We start from the raw sequence: 23,388 nt of genomic DNA, 5'->3' as shown, positions 1-23,388 counted from the left end.
GAAATTGTCCCCAGTGGGTTTAAGGGGCTAGTTTGGGGAAATGGAAGAAAAAGTCTGGTGAGTAGTTTCTCACATGACACGCTCCCTGTTAATATCTGTTCTTCTCTTCTGCTACCCTTCCTCCCAAGGACACCCTATCCCCTACCTGCAAAAAGCAACCTGCCTTAAAAATCCCTTGGTAAGGTGTTAAGGCAATAAAGTGCTGCCACTAACCCCATCTCCTCTGCAGGAAGTGGCTCCCTGCTGCAGCAAGCAGCAAGGGTAACACTGAAAGCAAAGGAGGATCCGTGGGTGGCTGCGGCTGCTGTGCACAGCAGAAGGGTTCCTCGGCCGAGGGACTGTGCTCCAAACTGATCACAGAGCTGACAGCCCAGCCCAGCTGCAGGACGCCAGCAGGTCTGTGGGACGTGCCACCAGGCCATCTAGGAGGCACCCATGTAATGATTTCTTTCACTCTGTTTTCAAGATGCACAATCAGGATTAACACGTCTTCAGGAGGAAAAGAAATTAAAAGTTACGAGAAATCTTCACCCTCATTGTAAACTACAAACGATAAGCCACTTCCAAAGCCTTCATCAGGCAAATTCATACTTTCTAAGATCTTTCTTGTGAAGCTGCTAATGTTTGGGATTGGCTTCGCTTAGGTTTTAAATAAAGGCTCCTATTTAACATTCATACTGCATATATGCCTAGAAGTCAAACACACTGATGCCCCAAAATTCTGGTCACTATTGTAAACTAATCTTCTTAAACGTATGTGCAAAGTGGGACATTAGTACTTCACATATTTTGATATATTTCTCATTTCCTTCTGAATCTTGAAGGAGATGGTGTTTCTTCAGTTGGCATAGATTACAGAGCAAGCTGGGAAATTTCAGTAGCTGAGATCCCGTCCTCTGCTAATATCATCTAGTATTTTGACTCAGGAAGAACACAGCAGCTTATTTATTTATATAGCCTAATTATTGCAGTTGTTTTGCTTGGCATTTATTAGAGTTTGGCAGCTGTTTATTGATACACCTGCTACCAGCTTGGCTGTTGTGGAGAGGATTTCTGCTTACACAAACTTAAATATTCTTTATTTGTGTATTATACCACTTCTAGTACCCTCACTTTTATGAGCAATTGCTAAGTGTTCTTCAGGTTAACCTGAAAGACTAGCAAAGAAGAAAAAGAAAGAAAGAAAAATCTGTGCCTAAAATATGTGTATTTAGGGGTTCTAAAGACTTTTTTCAAACAAACTGGAAAATCCCAATGACTTCCAAAGAGGCTTAACAACTTCTACCTGAGCTAGGAGAAAAATAAACTGATGTTACTAATTTAAAATTGCTGAGTGTTAAGCACTTTTTGTCTTGACATGTGGGTTTAGAAAAGCTGAAAATCACTTCTGAAAATTCTAGCAGACTAAAATTTTCCTATAAATACAGCATGTAGGCATTATGAACATGTATCTGTGTTCATAATAAATATCACTCAGCAGTTCCAGTGGATTTTATTAGAAGACCATGATTTTTTTCTTCTTTTCTTTTGTTTTGCTTTCCGTTAAATCCAAGAAAGGAAAATGTCATGGCCTTGAATAGCTGTTAGGCATGTAGCTTCCTCAGGATTATATTGATCTTTCTTGCTTCAGTCCCATCAGTGCCTTTGAAAATTCCCCCAAACTACTACAGTTAGATCATTTACACATGACGATTAGGCTGGCACAGGAGATAAACCTACAAAGAGCTAGGGCCAAAGCAGAGCACTGTTTCTGCATGGAATTCCATCAAACCAGCACTGAAACCCACCAGGCATACATTTACCCATCTACATTCATCCATAGGTTTGTAGCCTTGACCTTTTATTAAAGTAAAATGTTGTTTCTGCATGAACTATCTTTTTAATACAAATAATTTTTTTCTCATGGCACGTTTCCAAGGAGTGTCCTCAGTGCTACATCACCATTTGAGCTAATACAGTGGCTTTATCATTAGATTCTTTTCTTGTATCAACATAAATGTTTTTGTTGAGTTGTTTGGAAGCCAATACTGTGCAGATGCCGTGTTTGCTACTGTTTTGTTTTGTTTTGTTTTTTCAGGTAATATCAAAATTATCAAACAAGTCTACACTGTCTCAGGTATGCTAGTCACATTTTAAATCTGCCAAGCTTGACGTTGAAATATACGCAGCTATGCCCAAAGCAAAGCTGGAAAATCTCCAACTAACTTTGATGGTTTCAGAATGAGAATATAAATAGCATCCTGCAGATAATTCTGCCACTGTCCGTTTTATGAGTGACACCTTACGATCTTTTCTTCCAGGTGTTGGATTTGGATATCCTACTATAACACCTGCATTTTAAATACGTAGTTATCCAAGCCAAAATTTTGAATACATTTAACACTGCTTCTCTGTAGAGCATAGGCCATGTAGTGCCAAGTTCTGCACAGTCTGATCATCATGATAGCCTTCAGAAGACTATTATGGTTGACAACAAGGCTATTATATTTTATATAGTCAAGTCTTTTGCCACTTTTAAATTCTTGCCTTTTCATACATCTCAGATAGAAATGACCTAGTTCACTAAATTTGTCAATGTGTACTAAGAGGAAAGCATTCACTCCATGGAAGTGTGCTTAGCACACAGCAAAATTAAACTCATCATGCAAAACATTCAGACAGATACTAATAGGGGCTTAGAACATTTGGATAAATTCCCCAAATCTGCCTTGCCACCCAGCCAATCTTACTTGGCCTGAATGTGGGATATTTTACTCTATAAGCTCATCTGAGGTTTTGTATCTAAAGTTAATGGTGCCTTAATCAAGCTCGATTAAGAGGAGGAATAGCCAGTAAAAAAATGAATAGCAATCTTTTCTGAAACCATGAAGTTGCACTTGGTTGTACTTTTCACTGAGATAATGTGGGGTTTGTTAATTTGACCTGGAACCTCAATCTGCCATAGTCTATTCAGCTACTACCAACAAATACAATGGGAAGTATTGTAAAGTACCATGGGGATAAATTGAAATATTTTTGAGCTATGGCCTGACCCTGACATGAGCTCCATGTTGGCATATCTCAGCACTCACGACCAGTGTATTTTGTGCCATCAAACAATAAACAATATATTGTTCTCTTGCACTGTGCTTTAATCAGTACTTTAAGTACAGAACCCAGGTCTGCGTTGCCCCTAAATTGCCCTGGTTGCAACATTAAGCATTCAAATTAAGCATTTTTCTAAAAAACAGATGTAGCTCTGCTTTTTGATGACTCAGTTCTAAAGTTGACACAGTCGCACCACTGGAGCATTAATGTGACTTTGTATAAACTGAAAAACCTGCCTACTGTCCCAGCACTGGTTTCAGTTACATCAGCTAAGAAGGATATAGAGGACACTTGGGCTTGAGCTGAACTGGTGTAAATGCTATTTACACTTTATAAATTGCTCCATATGAAAATGTGGAATTATATGAATTACCAACCTCAGTCCTTTCCCTCGGTCCACTAGGAGTCTGAGAGTGTAACATTCAAAAGAAATGATGCCTCAGTAAAGCAAGATTAAACTACTCAAGTCTACATATGGCAGATTGCTTTTAAGAACTAGTCATGTAATCTTTCTTAGTAACGAAACGTATTGCAGAGAGGTCACTGGCCATCTGGCTAAGTGACCTCTTTAATTTTTTATTTTTCTCATGTATGCACATGTACTCATAGTTGAGGAGGGAAGCTATGGAAGAGTTCCAGAGGAGCTACTTCTAACGAGAAATGAAAGCTCTGCTAGGTCTGGGTTTGTTCCAGGGTGAACACAAGAAGAAATTGTGTTTCTGCAACATCAGGCTCTGAACCTTACGCTAGTATGTACTATCTTCTATTTTAGTCAGAGCTCAAAGGAAATGGAAATATAAAGAAGAGACTCCCTTCAATTGTGGAAGATGAAGATGAGGATGAGGAGGGAGAAGAAGATGGCAGCACCCTTTCACCAATCCATACAAGAAGCACAACTTGCTCTCAGCAGAAGAAAGCTGGAAGCAATAAAAGCTACCTAGGGAGAAACTTGAAGCAGTTGGCATCAGGAACAGTGCCCTTTCATTCACCCATCCGTGCTTGTAGTTCAAACCCCTCAAGAACCAAACATGAAACTGAGCTCCATTACTACTCCAGAAGGAAGGAGAAAAACCTTAAATTACATCTTTCAGCACTGGCCACCAGTGGTCCACCTGATCTAAGCCCAAGGTAATAGTTATGAACAGTTATTTTCTTGTCTATCATGTAACTTCTATTAAAAATACCATTATTTTAACACTATAAAATGTTTATTTTTCTTTAATAGTTGATAATTTTGTTGATTCCCACAGAGAAAGAAAAGTCCTTTTATTGCTGGAACTGTTACACACTATGCAGAATGTTATGATATTAGGACTTTATTGTGAAATAAAGTATTCCTACCTGTAAAAAGGGAAATTATTGAGCAATCATGAAAATGACTATTTGAATAGTCTGGCTTTATGGTATCATTTTGTCCATCTACAATAATATGCACTCCCACAATAGCACTGTGAAACATTCTGAGTCCATCAAAGACAGCAATTTAGAAAGCAAGCAGATGATAATACAGCATAGCTCTGTAAATACAAAAATTACTGGAGGACTATAATGGAAAACTATTGCCTAGCAATTTTAGAAACCATTTAGAGTGTTTTTAACATTAGTGAAAGGAAACCTGATAATGCAAGTTAGGTAAAGAGTAAATATGGGGTTGAGAAAATCTCTTTTGCTGGGACTTTTGCCATAAAGAGTCATAAAATAGCTTATTGTGGTACTATTACCACAATATTTATTTTAAATATTTTAGGTTTTTATTTGTGTGTTACTTGTAAGGTGATTTATGACTCTTCTTTCTACATTGCTGCAATGTAATAATGAACTATTAATCAAGAGTTTGGGGATCAGTTCTTCCCAGAAATCACAATCTATTTTCACATACTAGGGGATGCAGCAGTTGATCTTCCAGTTCAAGTTTTGGTTCTATAATTTGAAGTTTTTTACATGTTCAAGAACTTCCTTTATTCACCAGAGGCAGAGTGGTAGTTTCAGCAACTTGCCATTGCAAACATGTAAGAGCCACAGCTTGACCAGTATTTGCTCAGCTCTGTCAAGGCACCTGTCAATTATAAAAAGGATGTGGAAGACTATATAGAAATCTTTCCCCCTCATCATATATTTGATCAGTAGAGTTACATTTCAAATAGGAGCAGGATACAAATCGATTTTAGTGTTGTTTATACAGGGGAAGATAATGTGTGGGAAACCAGCTTATACACTAGCAAAATCGAAGTGCATAGCAGATATTTTCTCATTTCTTTCATAGATTGCATAGGAATTTGGTTCAGGTCAGCTATAAGTAAAGGTCATTATCATGTCCAAGAGGTAATTCAGGGAAAAGCTACCTTTCATATTTTCTTGATCTTTATTGTTCTGAACATATGCAGCCAGACGTTAGCACACAAGTCTGCAAGAGCAAATGTGAAACAAGCATTGTTACGTATATTATTACTTCCTAATTCTGTCAAAATTTTATAAATGCAGAATAATCCTGTTAATAGACTAGAAGATTGACCCAAAGAATGTTTTTCAGGCTTTGTTTTCCAGCCAAAATACTTTCATATTATTTATTAGACTATTTCATATTATATTATTAGAATATTTAAACTGACAAGTTAAAACCACTTCTAAGAAAGCCTTAAATGTTTCTTAGTAAGTATTAAAGAGAAAATAAGACCTTAATTAAGATACTCCCTTTTGTTTGCTATTGGACAGCAGCATAAGCAGAAGGTGAGACTCTGGCTGTAACGTCCAGTTAGTGCAGTTGTGAGGTGTATGACCACACCTGGTCAAGAGAATATACCTTGTCTGCTTAAGAAACTTGTTCTCCTGTGGATGTACCCTAGAGTAAGCCAACCAGAGCTCTCCACTGGTGCTTCAGGTTCTTTCGTTATACACCACAGCAAAGGCAATAAAGCACAGAGACTCAGTATAATATTTGAATAGTTCTTGGCTCAAGGAATAGAAGCCAGCATCCTAACTTCCGGAACACAGTTATAGTCTTGCCAATCACTTTTTGGGTATTGCCTATGAAGTAGAAAAGCATCAAAAGGAAGAAAGTGTGAGTAAAAAAGGCAGTCCTGGGAGGAGGCATTTATGCGTTTGCATCTCCTCAGACCCACATGAAGGAGTGCACTTTAGCTCTGATCAGCTGGATAGAAGAGTTCACATGTTAATCTTTTCCAACTTTTTGGCTTCTAGGAGTGGAGGTCTCTGTCTTCAGGAGAAAATTAAGAGCTGTACAATAGCTAATTCAGAAAGGGGTGAGACTTACCTATTACTTTTGTCCCCTCATGTTTTCAACTCACAAGATTATGTTGCTCCACAGCCAGTTCCTTGTATATGAATTATGGGCATCTTGCCCATTACGTATTTCCCACGTATAAGGCTGTCTTTTGGCTCTCCAGAACTAGCTATTTTTGCTACTATGGTTTCTTTCAGTCTGAACCTTTAAACACTTTAAAGAATATAGCATCTATAAATTCCAAGTCACGTCTGAGTAGGTTTTCCCCTGTGTGCTTTAAAGGCATTTAAAATGTTAGCATCTTATATAATTAGAAATCTCTACAAAAGGGATATTGGTGTTTAAAATTTGCTTTTAGAAGCCATGAGACCAGATGACATTAAATAGGTTTCACAGCAAATTTCAAACAAAGCAATCATTTAGATTTTCAGCTGCAGATGACGGTATAGGCCAGAGCAGCTCAAGCATCACATTTGAGTCTCATCTCCTCTCAGAGGCTGGTTAAGATTGGAGTGCAGTCTAGAAACATGCAACTGGCATTATGAACACTTGGACATGACATAGAGCCCTAAACCCACATGAAGAGCCAAGAAAGACAAGAACATATGGTATGTGCACAGAGCTCCAAGTTACATGCGTCTTTCAAGCCAATTACGTCATCGATATCTGTGCATTATCTGTTTTTCCTTTCTCTGAACATTTCCAGTCAAGAGATTTGCTTGTGAATATCCTTATTAGATGGAAAGTCTAATTTCCATTATCATGAAGTTATCACCATTGACTGAGAAGCCAAGAACTGTCTGCTTTAGCCCTTCCGGATTAGTATTTGACTCATCTGTCTTCCGTAAGACAAATTCTGAATCTTGTGACTGGACAAAACAAGAAATTGATGTTCACATCTGTAATTGGCAGTTTTCTGAGTCACTTTCATTGACTTTAAAACAGTTCCCTTTAGAGCACAATTTATTATAAATGAGAAAAAATATTCAGAATTGTCTGTTTTTAATAATGTGCATTAATTCCTCCATCTGGTACCAGTTTTCTGTTCTTTGCATGCAGCACTTTATTATTGTATAAACTGCTTCATTTTATTTCTTTGGATTTCTTGACACTGCAATTTGTAGGTCATCTGCAATGCATGAGTAGAACTCACTGACTGACAAAAACACCTTTTCCAGTAGTTAGATCCAATACCAATACTAATGAAACTGGGACGTTGCAAGCTTTTCTACAAATCTTCCTGCACCCAATTTGCAAACAAGATGGCTCTGAGCTAGTTAGTTTTAACCAAATTTGGTAACAGGTATTTGCATGGTGACAATGCTTTTGACTGTGGCTTACAGAGACGCTTTCATAAATATATTATGTTTGGGCTTAGGGTCTTCCTATTTAAGGCTAATGCAAGAGCCTGACTGTTAGATGCAGAGAGGTTTAAACTTCACAAGAGCGTAGTGAAGCATCTTTACTTTGTGCAGAAGACAAACTGACTACACATTACTTTAGAGATGAAAAGCAAGCTATATTGAATACAGGGGTTCTTTAGGACCCAGAATACACTCCAGAAGTAATGAAAATTTTGAAACTTCACTTAATTACGTTTGGCCTCACATATCTTCCTCTAACAGTAAGTTTAATCCTTGGTGTCTCACAAAGAGTTATAATATAACAGTTTTTATTTTTCTCTAAACTTAATGTTGAGTAAAATTTACCATTGCTTAAAAATGTGCCCTTTAGGGGTAATTTTTTGACCTAATTATGAATGTGGTGTTTATGAAACTGCGCCATCACCCCAATTTTTCTCAACAGAATTGTTGATGGGATTGAAGATGGAAACCATAATGAGGAAAGCCAAAACTTCGATTTCAGCTCTGATCAGCTCAGGCAGGAATCCAGGTTATCTCCTACAATTTCAGGTGAGTTTTGCCTGGGAAAAATCACTCTTTAGAGAAAATAGTTTTCATAACTGCTTTCTGTTCCTCTTTGTTTCTTCGATTCTCAGAAGTCGCATAAACAGACTTAACATCTGTACTTTCATTACCATTTCAGTACCTCAATTGGTACTGTAGAAAAATACAACAGGGTCCTGAAGGCCTTTTCTTGTTTTACTGCTAACAGACTGTCATGATCAAACAGCTTGCAAAGAGTACTGTATTTTCATGCGCTATATTTTACCAGCAGTATTATAGGATCATCCAAGAGCCTCATATTCCCAAACCTTTATGCAAGAAAGGTACTAAACACACGGACAAAATTCAACAAAAACATTTTAATACCAAATAAAAAAAAAAATCCAACAAACAATTCATAAAGAGCCATATGCAAACTTGGTTCTCAACTTTTGGTAAAGATATTTACAGAAGTGGGAGAGTATGGAAGTGCCTAGTTTTTTAGAAGTGAAAGAGTGAAAATCTTGAATAGTAAGAGGCTTTAGGGAACTTTAAATGACCTACACTCTGAAAAGGTCAATAAAATAGCACCACAGAGGAACTGAGCATGTCAATGTGGAAAAAAAAAAGAGAAAGCGACAGAGGGGCAGATCAGTGGACTTATGCTGAAGTGGCACAAGTAGTGCAGCTCAGACTGTCTCCAACATCCCCTCTTTCAGAAGTGAGCAGTCTCACTCAGTTGTGTACTTTTTGCATGGAGGTTATTATGACACATTTTGTTCCTCTTAAAGCAGAACAGAAAAATAATAATAGAAGCTTAATGGTATCTATGACTTTTAAAAACAGTTGACACATCACATGGTTGGCATCAGGGTTGTCATTTTCAGTCCTTTGAGGTTCAGACTGAGGAGAGCAATATGAGCTGTATTCATCACACTTCCCTGACACATTACACACTGAGCATTAAACACAAGATTTTATTTTCATTCAATCCAAACACAAACTAGATTTAAATTTAAAGCATTGAGTAAGTGCAATAATAGCATTATTGTTTTGAAGTTATTATACTTCTTTCACTTACACACATTTGAATTATTTTCAGAGTCCGAAATCGGTTCTGCTGTGCTTATTATCAAAGCAGAAGAGACCAAACAGCAGATCAACAGGCTTAATAATGAGGTAATGAACTCCTGTGGGGATTGGAGGATATTAACAATGATTCAAGGAATATGGAGAAAACTAGAAAGGTTGGGAATATGATAGGTGTGTGATGAATGAGTTTGCAAAATACCGGATGCCAATCCTACATTTAGGGCAGTCTGGGGCTTCTAAGTCCTAGATTAATTTTCTATATGAAAGATAAATAAAAGTTTGAGTCATGTGCCAGAGCTAAAAACAAAGTGAGGTTTGCATAGTAGTGTATCTAATTTTCTTAGGACTTATCCTCTTCTGAATGTGTTTCTGTTTCTCTCTTTCCTCTCATTCTTTCCCCAAATCCCTTCCTCCACATTTTCTTGTCTTAGTGAATGCTATGCCTTAGGAGAATTTCCTTGAAAGTAATGCAAGTCCAGTCATGTTCAAATTCACATCAAACATTTCAAATCACTCTACCCATGCCTGTTTAGAACGAAACAGAAGTTAAGCTATTCCTGCTCAAGCAATATCACCCGAAGAATGCGGGGCAAGTATTGTTCAGTGGTGCTTTCTATTCTTCCCTTCTGGTAATTTCAAACCTGTAATCAACTATCAGTCCAACACTAAAGAGGAGATGTTCTCTGGCTAAACCATTTCATATATCCAGGCACTGAAGTATTTTGGCTAGCAAGATGAAAGCATCAGACTTCAACTTCACAGTTATACAGCGAGACTAAAATATGTTCCAAGTATACTCTGTCTTTCAAAATTAAGAGATTAGAGACAGTTTCTTGTGAGTCCACTTGAGGAAACATTTAAATAAGTCCAACCACACAGTTTCTCTTCTTTTTTCCTCTTTTATTCTAAAATTGCAGAAAGGGATCAGTCCATTTTTTCACCTAGTGTGCTACCTGTAAGACGTTGCTTGAAATAAGAGGTGCTTACCTCCCAAGACTTGTGCAATCTCTCCTAGGATAGAGACATATTTGAACCACTAATTTCTGATTAAACAAGCCAACCTTTAGGTTGTCTGACAAAAAGAAGTCATCACCAGCAGGTACTTTTCTTTCCACAGAAGTGTGACGGAAGTGGGTTCATGTATAGTCTCTGTCTGTTGAGCAGGTATTAGGAATCCTATAAGTAAGAGAAATACAGTCTCTGGAGGTTTAAAAAGAGTACCACCAACTTCTGGAGTCTTGCTAGCTTGGTGTGTGAGACAGAATTTGTTTTCATGCTGTGTAACTGACTGGGGCCTGCACCAGCATGGAGCGCTAAGTACTAAGACTGGAAGCCAAACAAGGCTTTGGTAGGTTTAGATATCTTTTGGCAACACCTAACTGGTTTACATTTAGCCTGATTAGTGATAAAACAACATTAATAATAATGCAAGCAGTAGATACAAGGAACAAAATAATGTAGGAAAAAAATCCGAAAATAGTTGGACTTACTGCTTAGTCACAGCAGAGAAAGGTACATTCCTCTGATTAATGAACATTTCAGAACTTATAGATTATTGAGCCACATGAGGCTACAATAATGAAAACCCTACACCCTGGAAAACACACCAGACTTAGTCTAGGAACCTAAGGGAACATTTATATGTAACTTTGCAGTACCTCTAAGATTAATTTACTCCATGCTGTATAGAGTACATTTCATAGCATACATCTAGAGTAGTGTAGACACATTTAATACAAAGATTGTTGTTGCAATATTTGGAACAGGTATCTCTACTTTTCAAGCTCATATTTTGTTTTCCATCTAAGAAGTTCCCTAGCAAAGAAAACAGCATTCTGCATTCTGACCAAGCAAGAGTCTTAAATAGAAATATTCATATACGTGAGAATTCTCCATTCAATGTGACAATGCATAGGCATAGAATATGGACAAATATTCGTCTGGGACACACACACAAAAAAAAAAAAAAGCATGAGGAGCAATTATAAAATGGTATAGATTTAGATTTCATAGGTAATATTCTGGGCCCGAATCCCAGAGACAGATGAGTATCCTCTAAGTTCTCCCATGGATCAAAATTTGCATTGAAATAACTGCTGTCATAAAAGACAACTGCATTACAACAGTTCACTCCTTAGTTTAAAAACATTTCAGCTGTTCAGTGGGGGAACAAAGGCAGGCATCTTCCCGTTCAGACATTCAATACAGTCTGTTGTTAGCAAAGCAAAGCAAAAAAGTTACCCCGGAGACAAATCTAAAAAACAAGATATACCCAGCTTAGATATCCAGTGGAACTCTTGGTATTATTCCAGGCATATAAAATTCACCTCACAATCCAAAGGGAAGTTAATTTACCTAAGAACGGGACTAGCAGCGGACAGGGCCTTAATTTAATTTCTCAGGGTTTATCCTGTATTAACTTTAGGACTAACGTATGTATAGACTTCCTCTACGGAGGGTAGGTTCCCGTCCTGGGTTCAGCAAGGATAGGGTGAATTTTCACAGCCAGGCTAGCCACATAGAACCAGCCAATGGGATATTCGTGCCCAGTATAAGGAGAGCCTAGCAGTGGGGCAGCAGCTTCAAACAGTGGTGGGATGTGGCAGCAGCCCCAGGGCTCAGCATGGCGTGGCGGGGTGAGCAGTGCATTGTTTTCTCTGTTTCTCTTTGTGCTCTTTCAAGTAAACTCTCAAGTAAACTCAGTTTTACCATTCATTCTCCTGTCCCCAGGGTAAATGATAGAGTGATGGTGTGGTGCTTGGTTTTCAGCCACAACCGTTCCAAAGTCAGCACTACCACTTCAGGCAATGCGAGAGAAACTTGAACGCAACCTCAGGTTCCTATTGTACGGCTCCGTGGTTTGGTCGCTCAGTTGGTTACCCAGTTTCTTCATTCCCTCACCTAGCCTCGCTTCTCATTTTGAGCCTGATGAGATCCAAGCTGATTAAAGGAAACTTCCCCCCAGTTCAGTATTTCAAGGTGGAATGGAATAGGACTACTTAATCTCCTAACCCTATTTGCCCATTCCACATAGTCTAAATATTTGCTGAATAAAAAAAGGCATGACTTTCATTATGGTTCAGCATGTTCAGTACGTGGTAGAGAAGAGAGTTAAAGTTCAGGTTCTTGCCCCTGTAAAAACGCAATTATTTAAGCAATACATTCCAGATTTAGTGACTGAATACTCAAGAGAATGGCACATATTCTGAGCTGGTGAAAGCTTGATTCAAAGGCTTGCTCCAAATTAGGCAGAGTGAGAATTTAAGAAGAGGTCTTCTGCCTTACAAGAGCGTATCCTTCCTTTGGAGACATCTATACACCCAACCTGGTCTTTCCAGTGCCTTTGACTGCAAAGACATCAGATGAGTGTATCTAAACATTCAGCATTTTTCACCATTTACCTGGTGCAATTCAAAGAGCCCAGAACTAAAAATAGGAAACAACAAAGCAGGTTTTCTGAGGTATACAGATGGCCACAAGTCTAAATTAAAGCACCTGCCTGTCACTGTTCCATTGTCTGTAACCTACCAGGCTTTTATCTATCATTTTAATGCAACTGTATGAAAAGAACATGGAAATACTTCTACTTTGATTCAGTGTGCAAAATCCAAATCTGACTTAATACATAGAAGAGCTAAAAATAAGAAAGTACCTAAATTTTAGTCATAATTTTTCTCCCATAGTTTGCAGAGTGCACACGTACATGCTCTCCATTCAAATACACAGGTAATGATTTCATGCTCAAATACACTGGACATCTTGCGCAGTGCACGCAGACAAACTCAGATTTCTTTGTCACGTCCCCTGTATTCTCCATATGCAACCCAGCTCCACTGCATCCTCCATCTTCAGAATTTGGGGGCTCATTTCATACTTTACTACATCAGTAGACCACACGGTTACAGTACTAAAACAGTATAATGAAGAGAGTACTCACATTTCTCCTATTTGACTGAAAAACAAACAAACACAAAGAAATGTGAATAGGGTCAGGTTTTGTACGAGAAAACTGGCTTCTATTTAGCTGCATGTTGGAGCACTTAGTGGAAATTCAGCTATTTTTAATTTAAGGTTTTTTAGATGTAAGTCCTTAAAATACTCTAACCATTTGGCACTGAGAAGAGAGAAAATGCATTCACAGGGGTATTTCACTTTCATCTAACAAAAGGAACAATCCTAAATAAACAAGTTTATTTTCCAAATCATCTAAAGCTATTTATAAAAATAGATGATTTTAAAACATATTTCAGGTGCAGCTGCCAAAAATCAATCTCATTCTCCTCTCAGGACAGGATAATAGGGGTTTTTTTAAGCAAAACATATTGCTGAATACTAAAAATGTATGCCCATTTTATAATCAGTGCCAAGAATGAAAATGTGGTACAGATGATCAGGCCTTCAGTTTTACATAGGGGATGAATTGTTGAAGTGCTATTTGCAGCTTGAGAACTCACATAAAGCACTCCCCTGACTTACAGTAATTAAAAATGTTCTCTGTAACAAGTTCATAACTGTATTATCAAATGAGAGAAATTATTTTGCAGCAAGGCTATCCCAATAATTCACTTTGGAAAATATCCTTCAATCAAGAAAAATATGGCAAAAAATGAACTAATGACATTTATTGGGGATAAAAATTAATTACAACTAATCTATCCATTTTGGATTTTAGCTATGTAAATTTGGCATAAAAATCAAGATGAAAAACCTAGTATGCCACATTTTTTGTCTACCGAGAGTTGTAAAAAATTTTTTTCCTTTTAGCCCTGACATTCATATTTCCCAAGAAATCCTATCTTGTTGTTTTGTCTCTCTCTCTGCTCTTGTACATTGATGTCTTTCCAGCTATTTTTTCTTTCTTTTAATGTTAGCTTAATAGCTACTGGCAGATGACGGTAACAAAAATGGCTGATGCTCTAAAGCTAAGGTTAATTTCTTTTTTAAGCAGGACATACAGCACATACATGGCATAGCTCCTACGCGCTGTGGTGTTCCTCTTGCCCTTTTCCTTGGTGGAAATATACCTGAGACAAAGAAAAGAACCAAGACAGGAAGCCATGCAGTATAAACATCAACTGGGCAACAAAAGCCAACTTCAGATTTAAATAAAAAAATATTACTACCACAACAGATGACAATGATTATCCAGCTAACTCTCTCCAGTTCACTGCTCCTTCTCTTATTCCTAGAAAACATAAGAAAAAGCTGATTGCCTTTTTCCTTCTAAACCATATTTACACTGGAAACACACTGTTTCAGCAGATCTCTGCAAACCAAATTCCTTCCTTCTTTGCCCACGACACTTTCTAAAACTCTTTGTGGGTAGGATTTTCTGTTGGATTGCCTTTGGTCAGATCTTTTAAGTCACGGACAAAACACATTATCTCAAGCTATGCCAACCTAGGTAATTCCTAGTGAAGAAACACCACCCCGCCCCCTTCCTGAGTCCAACTGAAAAAATGGTGTTGATATATCCTGGGAGGATGATCCATGCCTGCAAAGCATGATTCAGCAAAACTCCATAGACATTTTTCTATAATACTCTGCATAAGCAGAATCTTATATTCATAACCCTGACATTTTCTTTTCCAATGTAATATTTAACATTTATCTTTATTGAATTTCATATTACTGAAATTTAGAAGTGAACATTAATGCCATTTAGCCATTAAAAAGAAACATCAAATAAAAACAGATAGGCTGCTAAAAAGTATGGCTTGAAAGGCCCATGGATGACAGGAAACCACTGATCATAAACCATTCCATTCATGTATGACTCCAACACACGGTGATTACACCTTGGTCATATTTTCGTAGTTGATTTAGAAGAATGTTATGTGGACAGTAAGAACCGAGAAGTTTTCAGACAAGATGTATATGTAGTACACCTACAGTTTCTTATCTCTTTCACGGGCACCCTCTTGTCGTGGGGAAAGAGCTTGTGTGCCCCTGTGAGGTTGAGAGCTGTGCTGGTGGTGGCATGTGCCTCTGGTGGGGTCTCCCAAGCCAGACTGGCCTCCGGTGGGGTCTCCCAAGCCAGACAGGTCTCAACTGAAGGGTCAGACAAAGTGTGTCCACGGGCAGGATGGGCTCACTAGCCTTCGGGCAGCCATCCTAGGAGAAGGACAACTCTGACTCCAAACCCGGGCAGATGGAGCTCGTTTAGGGTTGTAAGGGTCATCCACATAAGAGAAGGATACTCTAACCAAACCTACGACCTGAGGACTTCGCTGTCACCGTCCAAGCTCGCTAGGCCCTGGCAGATAAACCTCAGGTGTAAAGGGTGGAGCCAGTTCCGCGCACGCTGCGCCTCACCTAAAAAATCCACTGCGCAGCCCCAAAGGGTGCACTGATCGCTTGCAGTGAGCGTGGGAAAAGCCCTTCCCAGATCTTTGTTCATGAAGCCAAGCCATGATGATGAAACCAACTTTTCAGTTAAAGAAGGGAATTATATTGTTTTATGTATTGGTTTATTCTTGAGAAGTCTGTGTTGCCTGTTCTCTTTTAACTGTTCCTTTAGGTACTCACAGAAATTGTTTCCTTAGTATCTTTGTCTGATATCACGTATACAACCCTCAGACTTTCTTTCAGCAATACGTATTAACAGCTTCTCTTCTCCCAGCCACCTGGGATTTCCATGATCCTGCGTTTGCACTCAGTCAGTACCCAGTCAGTCAGAGTTTGTCCCTGACACTTTCTGAAGACCTTGAAGCAGGCATTTCCAAACCTGGTTTTCTTACTGCCATCACCATGTTGACACTGTCCTGATTCTATGCTAACCTGGAGGCAGCATCCACATCCAACAACAAAGAGTCAAAATCATTATTAAAACTGCAGTTTGTGAATCCTGTTTCTGAACTGAATTTCATGGGAGCCCTGTTGACTTGAACACACTTAAATTATCTAGTCCTTCACACTTTTCTCTTCTGTCCTTGTTTAGTAGCAGTAGCAACAGTGTCCTAATTTACACAGACAGACTGGTTGCCCTGGAACCACCCAAGAGCTAGCTAGCAGGTCAGCAGAGTAATCATCAAATTTTATCCTACTCCTACATGATAAAGTCAATTTCACCATCTTCCAGATTTCTGGATTTATTTTGTTGAAACTGAAATATCATATCACTGCACAAATCCTGTACATCTAACTCAGAGTAGCTGCACTGGAGGGTTTTTAGGCTTTTTTTTTTTTATTCTGCAACTAACTTTATTCCTAAAGTGCCATTAAATCATAAAAGTCTCTCAGTGTAATACCAATGGCCACAGAGATGCTGTTAGATTATGAGTGAAAAGTTTGTTTCAGCTCAGTTCTCATTTTATGCATCCAAGAATGCACTTACTTGGAAACAGAGTATCAGCAGCTAATAAACCCGAGCCTTGAAAGACAACTCATTCTGGCTGACAGTCTTCTTGACTTTACGAAGCACCAGAATAGAAGCAGCAACGAAACATCAAGCAAGGGAATAGAGAAGCTGCCTTAGGCAATGTAAGCCAAGCAGCTTCCTTGCATTGCCAAAATGCAACTTCTCCCATTTCTCAAGAAGCAAATTTTCTTCTTCACTTCTTTCGGTGTTCAGAAAGAATCACGATAGGAAGGTGTCTGGATGAGGTTTGAACTGAAAAAGGGAGTAAGTCACGGAGAGAAAGAAATATCAATGTTATTGGACTCCTAATCAGAAAAAAAAAAAAAAAGGCATATTCCAGATTTATGCAGGAAGAGTGATGAGAGATAGGCATTCTAGTAAAAAAAATTAACATTAAAAAAAAGTTAAATAAAACACTAAAATATATAATGGAAAAACATAGGAACTTGTTTAGCCGATGCCATTTAAACAAACCTATAATTACCGTCATCTTTTTATGTTATACACAGGTTTTCATCACTTTTATGGTAAGGTTTAAATATAATCGCCTCCATTCCTACTTAACTACATGGAACAAAGTATTCAAACTGCACAGCAGTTTAATACCAGTAGTAAAGAAAAATACCCTTTCTGCTGCAACTGTAGAAGCAATTTGAAAATGCAAAATGTAACTACTAAAACTTACATTGGTCAGCACATCAGTAAGCATTATTATTAAAGTATGTTAAAAAAAAATCTTCTTTTATAACCTCTCTTTTGATAGATATTCTTTCTTTACAACGGAGTCTGCTAAAAAGGTACCAGCACAGTTCTTTTGACCAAATGGAGAGGCACCTTTTGCTAATTCAAGTTAAATCTGCCTAAATCCCAGTTTCTATATCAGGAAATATTGCAGTATCTTTTTCAAGTCCTAGAACTGTTAAGGCAGAATTTCCAGTGTATTTGGGATCTTGCAGATGATTTTAAGCTGTCTGCCTAGCACAGCGGGAACCATTTGTACAACTCGCTCTATTGCCTAGCAATAACCACCAAACTCCTGACAAGAGAATAGCCTTACCAGCATGCAAGGAGGTAAGGAGGAAGCTGCACTGCTTTCAATTTCTGTTGCATAGTCTTAATATTTCTTTTCCTTCTAACCTCAGTTCTTTTGCACTTTCTGGAGCACCAGAAATTGTTAACATTATTGTTAAAATTGTTCCCTGTTACACCTGCTTATTTGCATCTGCTCAAGAATCTCTGCAGGGTGTAAAAAGGACAGCATAAACAGTGTAGTGTTGGTAGTAGCAGTAATAGTATACTAGGTAAGTGTGTAAGTATAATAATAAAGAGATTGATGGGACTTAATAGTAGTACAGATACTGGAGATTTAATCTGGTAAGATAAACAGTAAGTAAAATCCAGAAAAGGTTTTAAATGATCCAGAAAATCACATAATTGCTTTGCCTATGTGTCAAGCAGTATTGGTCCTAACGGATCTCACTAAACGGCGGTCAATTTTTTACTGAAGCTTCGCATAACTACTTCGGATCTTAAATTATTATACTACTAGAAACTATTAAAGTATACATCAAAGGCTGGTTTATCAGATCAGGTCCTATGGTTGTGCAAGACCAAGCTTATGAGAAAAACACAGTTTAAGAGCTAGCTGAGAGACCAAAAACAGTATCTGGGCACTTGAGAAAGTTTAACAGAAATTCAGGACTGCCATAAGTACTGATGCTGGGATTATTTTTTGCTGTATTGTGTCAGTGAATTGGCAAAAGAAACATGTTAAAGAAAAACTAAACTTCAAAAAAGCCTTTACGTAATTACAAATGAAAGAGAAAAACATGGGCCAAACAAAACAAGGTTTTTTGAAGATACAGATATTTTCACAGCATTCCTAGTTTGGCTAAGGTGCATACTCATAAGGTAGTGTCAATCTTCCTATCTGCAAGGCTCCAGAAAGCTCTGTAAAATGGATGCAAGTTGACAAATTAGGTAGAGAAAGCAAAGTTGCTTTATCTGCTGGGAGTAAGGGCCAGTGATGATCCTAAAAAGAGCTGGTGACCACTGAACTAAAATAGCCTTGAGTCTGGTCGTCTTTCTTCCCCCTTTCTTCCCAAAGAAGCTTTTGGAGGTTGTGCAATGCCGTCTCCCAGTTCCCAATGGAGCACAGAAGTTTTTGTGGTGTTGATTTGTCCAGCAGTCTCACAGTTTCCCTATGGTCTGACAGTACCAAGAACATTCTCTGGCTGCTCTAACGCCACAGGAAGCCTGTTCACAAATCACTTTCCTAACATATTTTAAATCCTCTCATAACCAAAGTTCAAACGAGGTACCAGGCATTCACAGCTTAATCTCAGCTGGCCGAAAGAGATCTCTTGGCTATTTTATATCTAGCATGACTTAATTAGGTAACAAGGCAGGAAGAGAAGTGGAGAGAGAGACAGAGAGAGATCCTGCAGTGTGCCACGCAGGCCTCCTCCCTTTAAGCATTTTCCCTCCAGGGGTAGTGTCATCATTACAAAATTATTAAACAAAATGACGGTTTGAACTCTTAGCTCAAAGAGAAATGAATAGATGTATAGGAGCTGTATTGGAGCTTCGTACTTTTCTTCTAACTCAGAATTTCTTTACTTCTTTACTGTAGTAACACAGTCAAACCCAGCCTAAAATGTCTTTTCAGCAGATTTCTTTGGAATTATCCTGCCAGAAAAATGAAAATTGTATTTCTATTTCTGAATACATGAAAATGGATCTCTGTAGGGCACCTAATCAGTGGTGTCTTTACTTCAGCATAAAGAAAGGCCCCCTGAATCAGCTTTTTTTTCTTTTTGACAGGTGGTTTATCCTTCTGAAGATAAATGTGCAGTCATGTCTGGTTTTCAACAGAGTAATTTCACTAGCATCAGTAGGAGAAACTCTACTTTAACAGTAATGACAGTGGTTTCACCTAAAATAGATTGATTAGCTACCATGGACACAAAGTTCATTTCTCCCTCTGGATAGGTTCATTTCTTTTTATTAAAAATAATTGACTGACTAGCTTTCCACAAACTTCTCCTTAAGAAGGAAAAATGAAATACAAACACATTTCAAATGATGGGCGGGTCACTTTTATGTCTGAATTTGGCTTTTCATTCTACAAAACGTCCTTACAACTTGCTAACGAATGTCCCCATTAATGTTCATATCTCAAGTTACTATAAAACACAAACTTGACAATCTAATGCCCACCCAAACCAGCAGTTTTGAGGAGGTTTAAAACTTCACCTAATTCACGTATTAATTGAATGCTACCAGTGGCTTCAGCATTAAACAAACAACAAAACAAAAAAGTCTAATAGAAAAAAAACCCTTCCTTTTGCATACACATCAGAGTAATCTATGCTATGGATTACTACCTCTCTCAGTGTTATATGCAATACCTTTCAACAATAAACATAAGAACATGGCAGCAAATGGTTTCACAGGCTTTTACATTGTTTAAATGTTTAGAGGTACCAGGCTTTTAGAGCTTCCAGGATTTTTTTCTTCCCCTACCCTGTTCTTTTTGTTTGTTTGTTTTTAGTAGTAGTCCACCAGATTTTCATATAACTACTGCTTGCACCTGACAGCAAGATGTGGGTATGGGTTTCTTTTATTTTGCTATGAAGACAACAGAATATTTCACGTCTATTTCTGAACGATGTTTCACAAGACCTCATTTTTTTACCATTCATCAGTATAAAATTGGTTCATAAAAAAGGTTTATGCATTAAAGTATCTAATAATTGATCAAGAAGATGTTGATGTAATATTGTCACTGGAAATCATCTCAGTTCTGACTCTAAGACCATTCTTTATATATACAGTATGATTTAAGAGCAGGTGAATTATGCCCACAGTGTTTCCATCACAAGTTTTTACTGAGTTGTTTTAATTATTCCAATATGCCACATGAAGTGTAACGTGTACGTGCGGTTAGGTAGATGCACAGACTATTTCCCACACATTAGTAAAGTTATTTCTTTAAAGTGTGCCAAGATCAAAGCAGATATTGTTACGCACGACGTTACGTATGACTGAATAAATACACACTGTGATATTTTGCCCTGCTGTACCAGGTGACAACTTTAACTCAAGAAGTCTCACAACTCAGTAAGGATATGAAGAATGTGACGCACCTTCTGCAGAAGCTGCTCACATCCCAGAAGCCTCCAGGGTTCTGTGCTGTGCATGGCATATCTCGAAGTCCTACTCTGGAAAGTCTGCAGTCTCGAATGGCTTGGACTACGCATCAGCCTTGCACACACATGCAAGCTGGGAACTTTACTTGCACCAAAGCACAACTTAGCCGTGGCAACACGTTATGTGACATTTGGAATACAGATTTGTCCTCTGTAGGTAGCAGTCCCCAAAGAACAGAACTGAACCTGCAAAATTCTACGGACAGTGAATTTTATTACACACCGGGTCTTCACAACTCCCCTTCCCAGTATCAGGTAATTCAGAAAGACAATTTGCAATTTTTGGGATGCACCTCTCCCTGTTCAGACACTACCTTGACACCTCTTCAGTCTATATCAGCAACTCTTTCTTCTTCAGTATGCTCTTCATCAGAGACATCATTACACCTCGTGCTCCCCAGCAGATCTGAAGAAGGTAGCTTTAGCCAAGGAGCAATCAGCTCACTAAGCCTGGAGAACCTGCCAGGATCATGGGACCGGGAAGGAACAGCCGGAGTAGTTTCTGCACAGACCCCAGATTTCCCAACAGACATTGTGACAAGCACAAGGGATGTTAAAGATAAAGATTACCAAGCCATAGATGTATAATGAGAAATAGTGAAGTGGTACTCAAAGCATGTTCCACAGCTGCCAGTTTTCAATTTAGGGAGTACTGCATGACTGCTTTAATTGACCTTTTCTCTGGCGATCGTGGAGACCTACAAACATGAAAATTCGGGTTTATAGAAAGTAAGAAAAGGTATTGCAGTTCATACTATAGGAAATAAATAATTCTAGATTCTAGAAGCATGTTGAAAAGCATTTTGTATACAGATATAACTTACTGGTCTGTTTGGCAGACTTCTGTGGTAGTCCAAAGACCCTGAGGGTCAGAACAGCTGGAGGTTTGGGACAAAGGGACTGTTGTGGGTGGCTTTTGTTCATGGAAGCTAAGGTTTTCCCTGAGCGTCTGACTGTTGTTCCCAAACAATGCTATGGCACTGTTTGCTTCAGGTGATCGTGGGTCCTGCTGGTCTGTTTGTCAGTTCTGTGAAGGCGAAGGGACAATTATCGCTGCATGTCATCTAGACAATCAACCAAATAGAGCTGGTAGAGAGTGGTTAGTTGTTGCACGTTATTTGTCACGTAAATGAAACCTCTTAATTTATCTAAAAATACTATTTTTATATACTTGGTATGAAACATGTACTTAAAAATTATTTGCAATATTTATAAGAAGAATAAGAGTTTGTTTTCACTTTGGTAAAAGCTTGCAGTTTTAACAAGAAATGCACTACCATCATGTATTAGATCAAATACTATTTATTGTTAAGATATTACGTAGTTTACAAATGGATTCCTTTTATGTGCATGCAATTTGCAATAAATGTATTCATGCAGGTGGAACACAAATAAATTTAGGTATTATTTTATTTAAAAAAATAGCACAGCTGGAATGTTGTATCCCATACTGTCAGTTATGACCACTTAAAAAGTTAATTATTATACAGATAACGTGAAGTACCCTTGGTTTATATCTTAATTTTGCACTATTATTGATAAGAGTAAGTCAACATTTTACTACACATCCCTATTTGGGGATTTTATATCTGGACAAGAGAATTAAGAGAGATGAAAACCATTGTGCAAACTGAGGAATATTAAAGAATAAAATTACAATGGTTTAGTCAAAATCAAATAAATACATTTTAAATTGTTATTTATTTGATGATTTTTTATTTACAAATTTAAAAACAGCTTTGACCTTTAGTCAAAAAAAAAAAAAAAACCAAAACCCAAACTACAGATTTGGCAAATTATTTAATCCAGAACATGATCTAATGCCCAAAGGAAATCTGAAGGCTTTTTCAGTATTTAACGTATTAGAAAATTATATTGCTACATTGCAACCAGAGCTAATGCTTGGCATCGGAACTTTTATTTACATATTTAAAGATGCAGAGCATGCACAATATCTGCATCCTGTTTAGCAAGCTTTCTAAAGAAAGATGTTTATAACCCAAAACAAATGTTCTAAAATTGAGAAGTAAATTCAGTTACATTTAATAATTAATGCAAAGTGGTGATTGTTATAAAATTAAAATTTTTACAGAGCACAGATTTATGCTTAACTCCTTACCAGTTTTTTCCTGAAAACTTCAAAGACTAAGTTTGTTCTTAACATTTGGTTGTGCACGGGAACACAAATCCCAGCTGATACTCTGTGACCAACTTACATCCTTTCACATTCTTTTTTCCCACTGGTACAAAGAACAATAAGTCATCTCTCATTTTGAGCTGATGGAATTTCGTCAGCATGTCAGCGGTTCAACCTAAATGTTTATATATGGGGTTTCTTACTTCACCTTTATTCCAGTTTTGACTTAGTTTAAGGTTCAATGGAGAAGTGCTGATTAAATAAGGCATATCTCAAGAATTAAAAAAAAAATCAAAATAACAAACACTAGCAGACAGAGGTCTAAGGTATTTCTACAGTCAGTCCTGGCTCATCTTTAGCAATCTGCCATCATC

General features: G+C 37.9%; 1 protein-coding gene across 1 annotated transcript in view; it reads left to right on the top strand.

The window, feature by feature from the left end:
• Nucleotides 1-21,465, top strand: part of KCNH8 (potassium voltage-gated channel, subfamily H (eag-related), member 8) — a 51,890-nt gene extending 30,425 nt beyond the window's left edge. The window contains exons 6-10 of the mRNA XM_010132305.1: nucleotides 2,078-2,116; nucleotides 3,860-4,215; nucleotides 8,135-8,241; nucleotides 9,317-9,393; nucleotides 20,755-21,465. Coding sequence (XP_010130607.1) covers nucleotides 2,078-2,116; nucleotides 3,860-4,215; nucleotides 8,135-8,241; nucleotides 9,317-9,393; nucleotides 20,755-21,465 — 1,290 coding nt within the window. The remainder of the gene's footprint in view (nucleotides 1-2,077; nucleotides 2,117-3,859; nucleotides 4,216-8,134; nucleotides 8,242-9,316; nucleotides 9,394-20,754) is intronic.
• Nucleotides 21,466-23,388: the final 1,923 nt, after the last annotated feature.

The sequence above is a fragment of the Buceros rhinoceros genome, unplaced genomic scaffold (assembly GCF_000710305.1).
Source record: "Buceros rhinoceros silvestris isolate BGI_N320 unplaced genomic scaffold, ASM71030v1 scaffold20092, whole genome shotgun sequence".
NCBI lineage: Eukaryota > Metazoa > Chordata > Aves > Bucerotiformes > Bucerotidae > Buceros > Buceros rhinoceros.
Note: the sequence above shows the minus strand (reverse complement) of the source record. Positions and strands in the feature narration are given on the sequence as shown.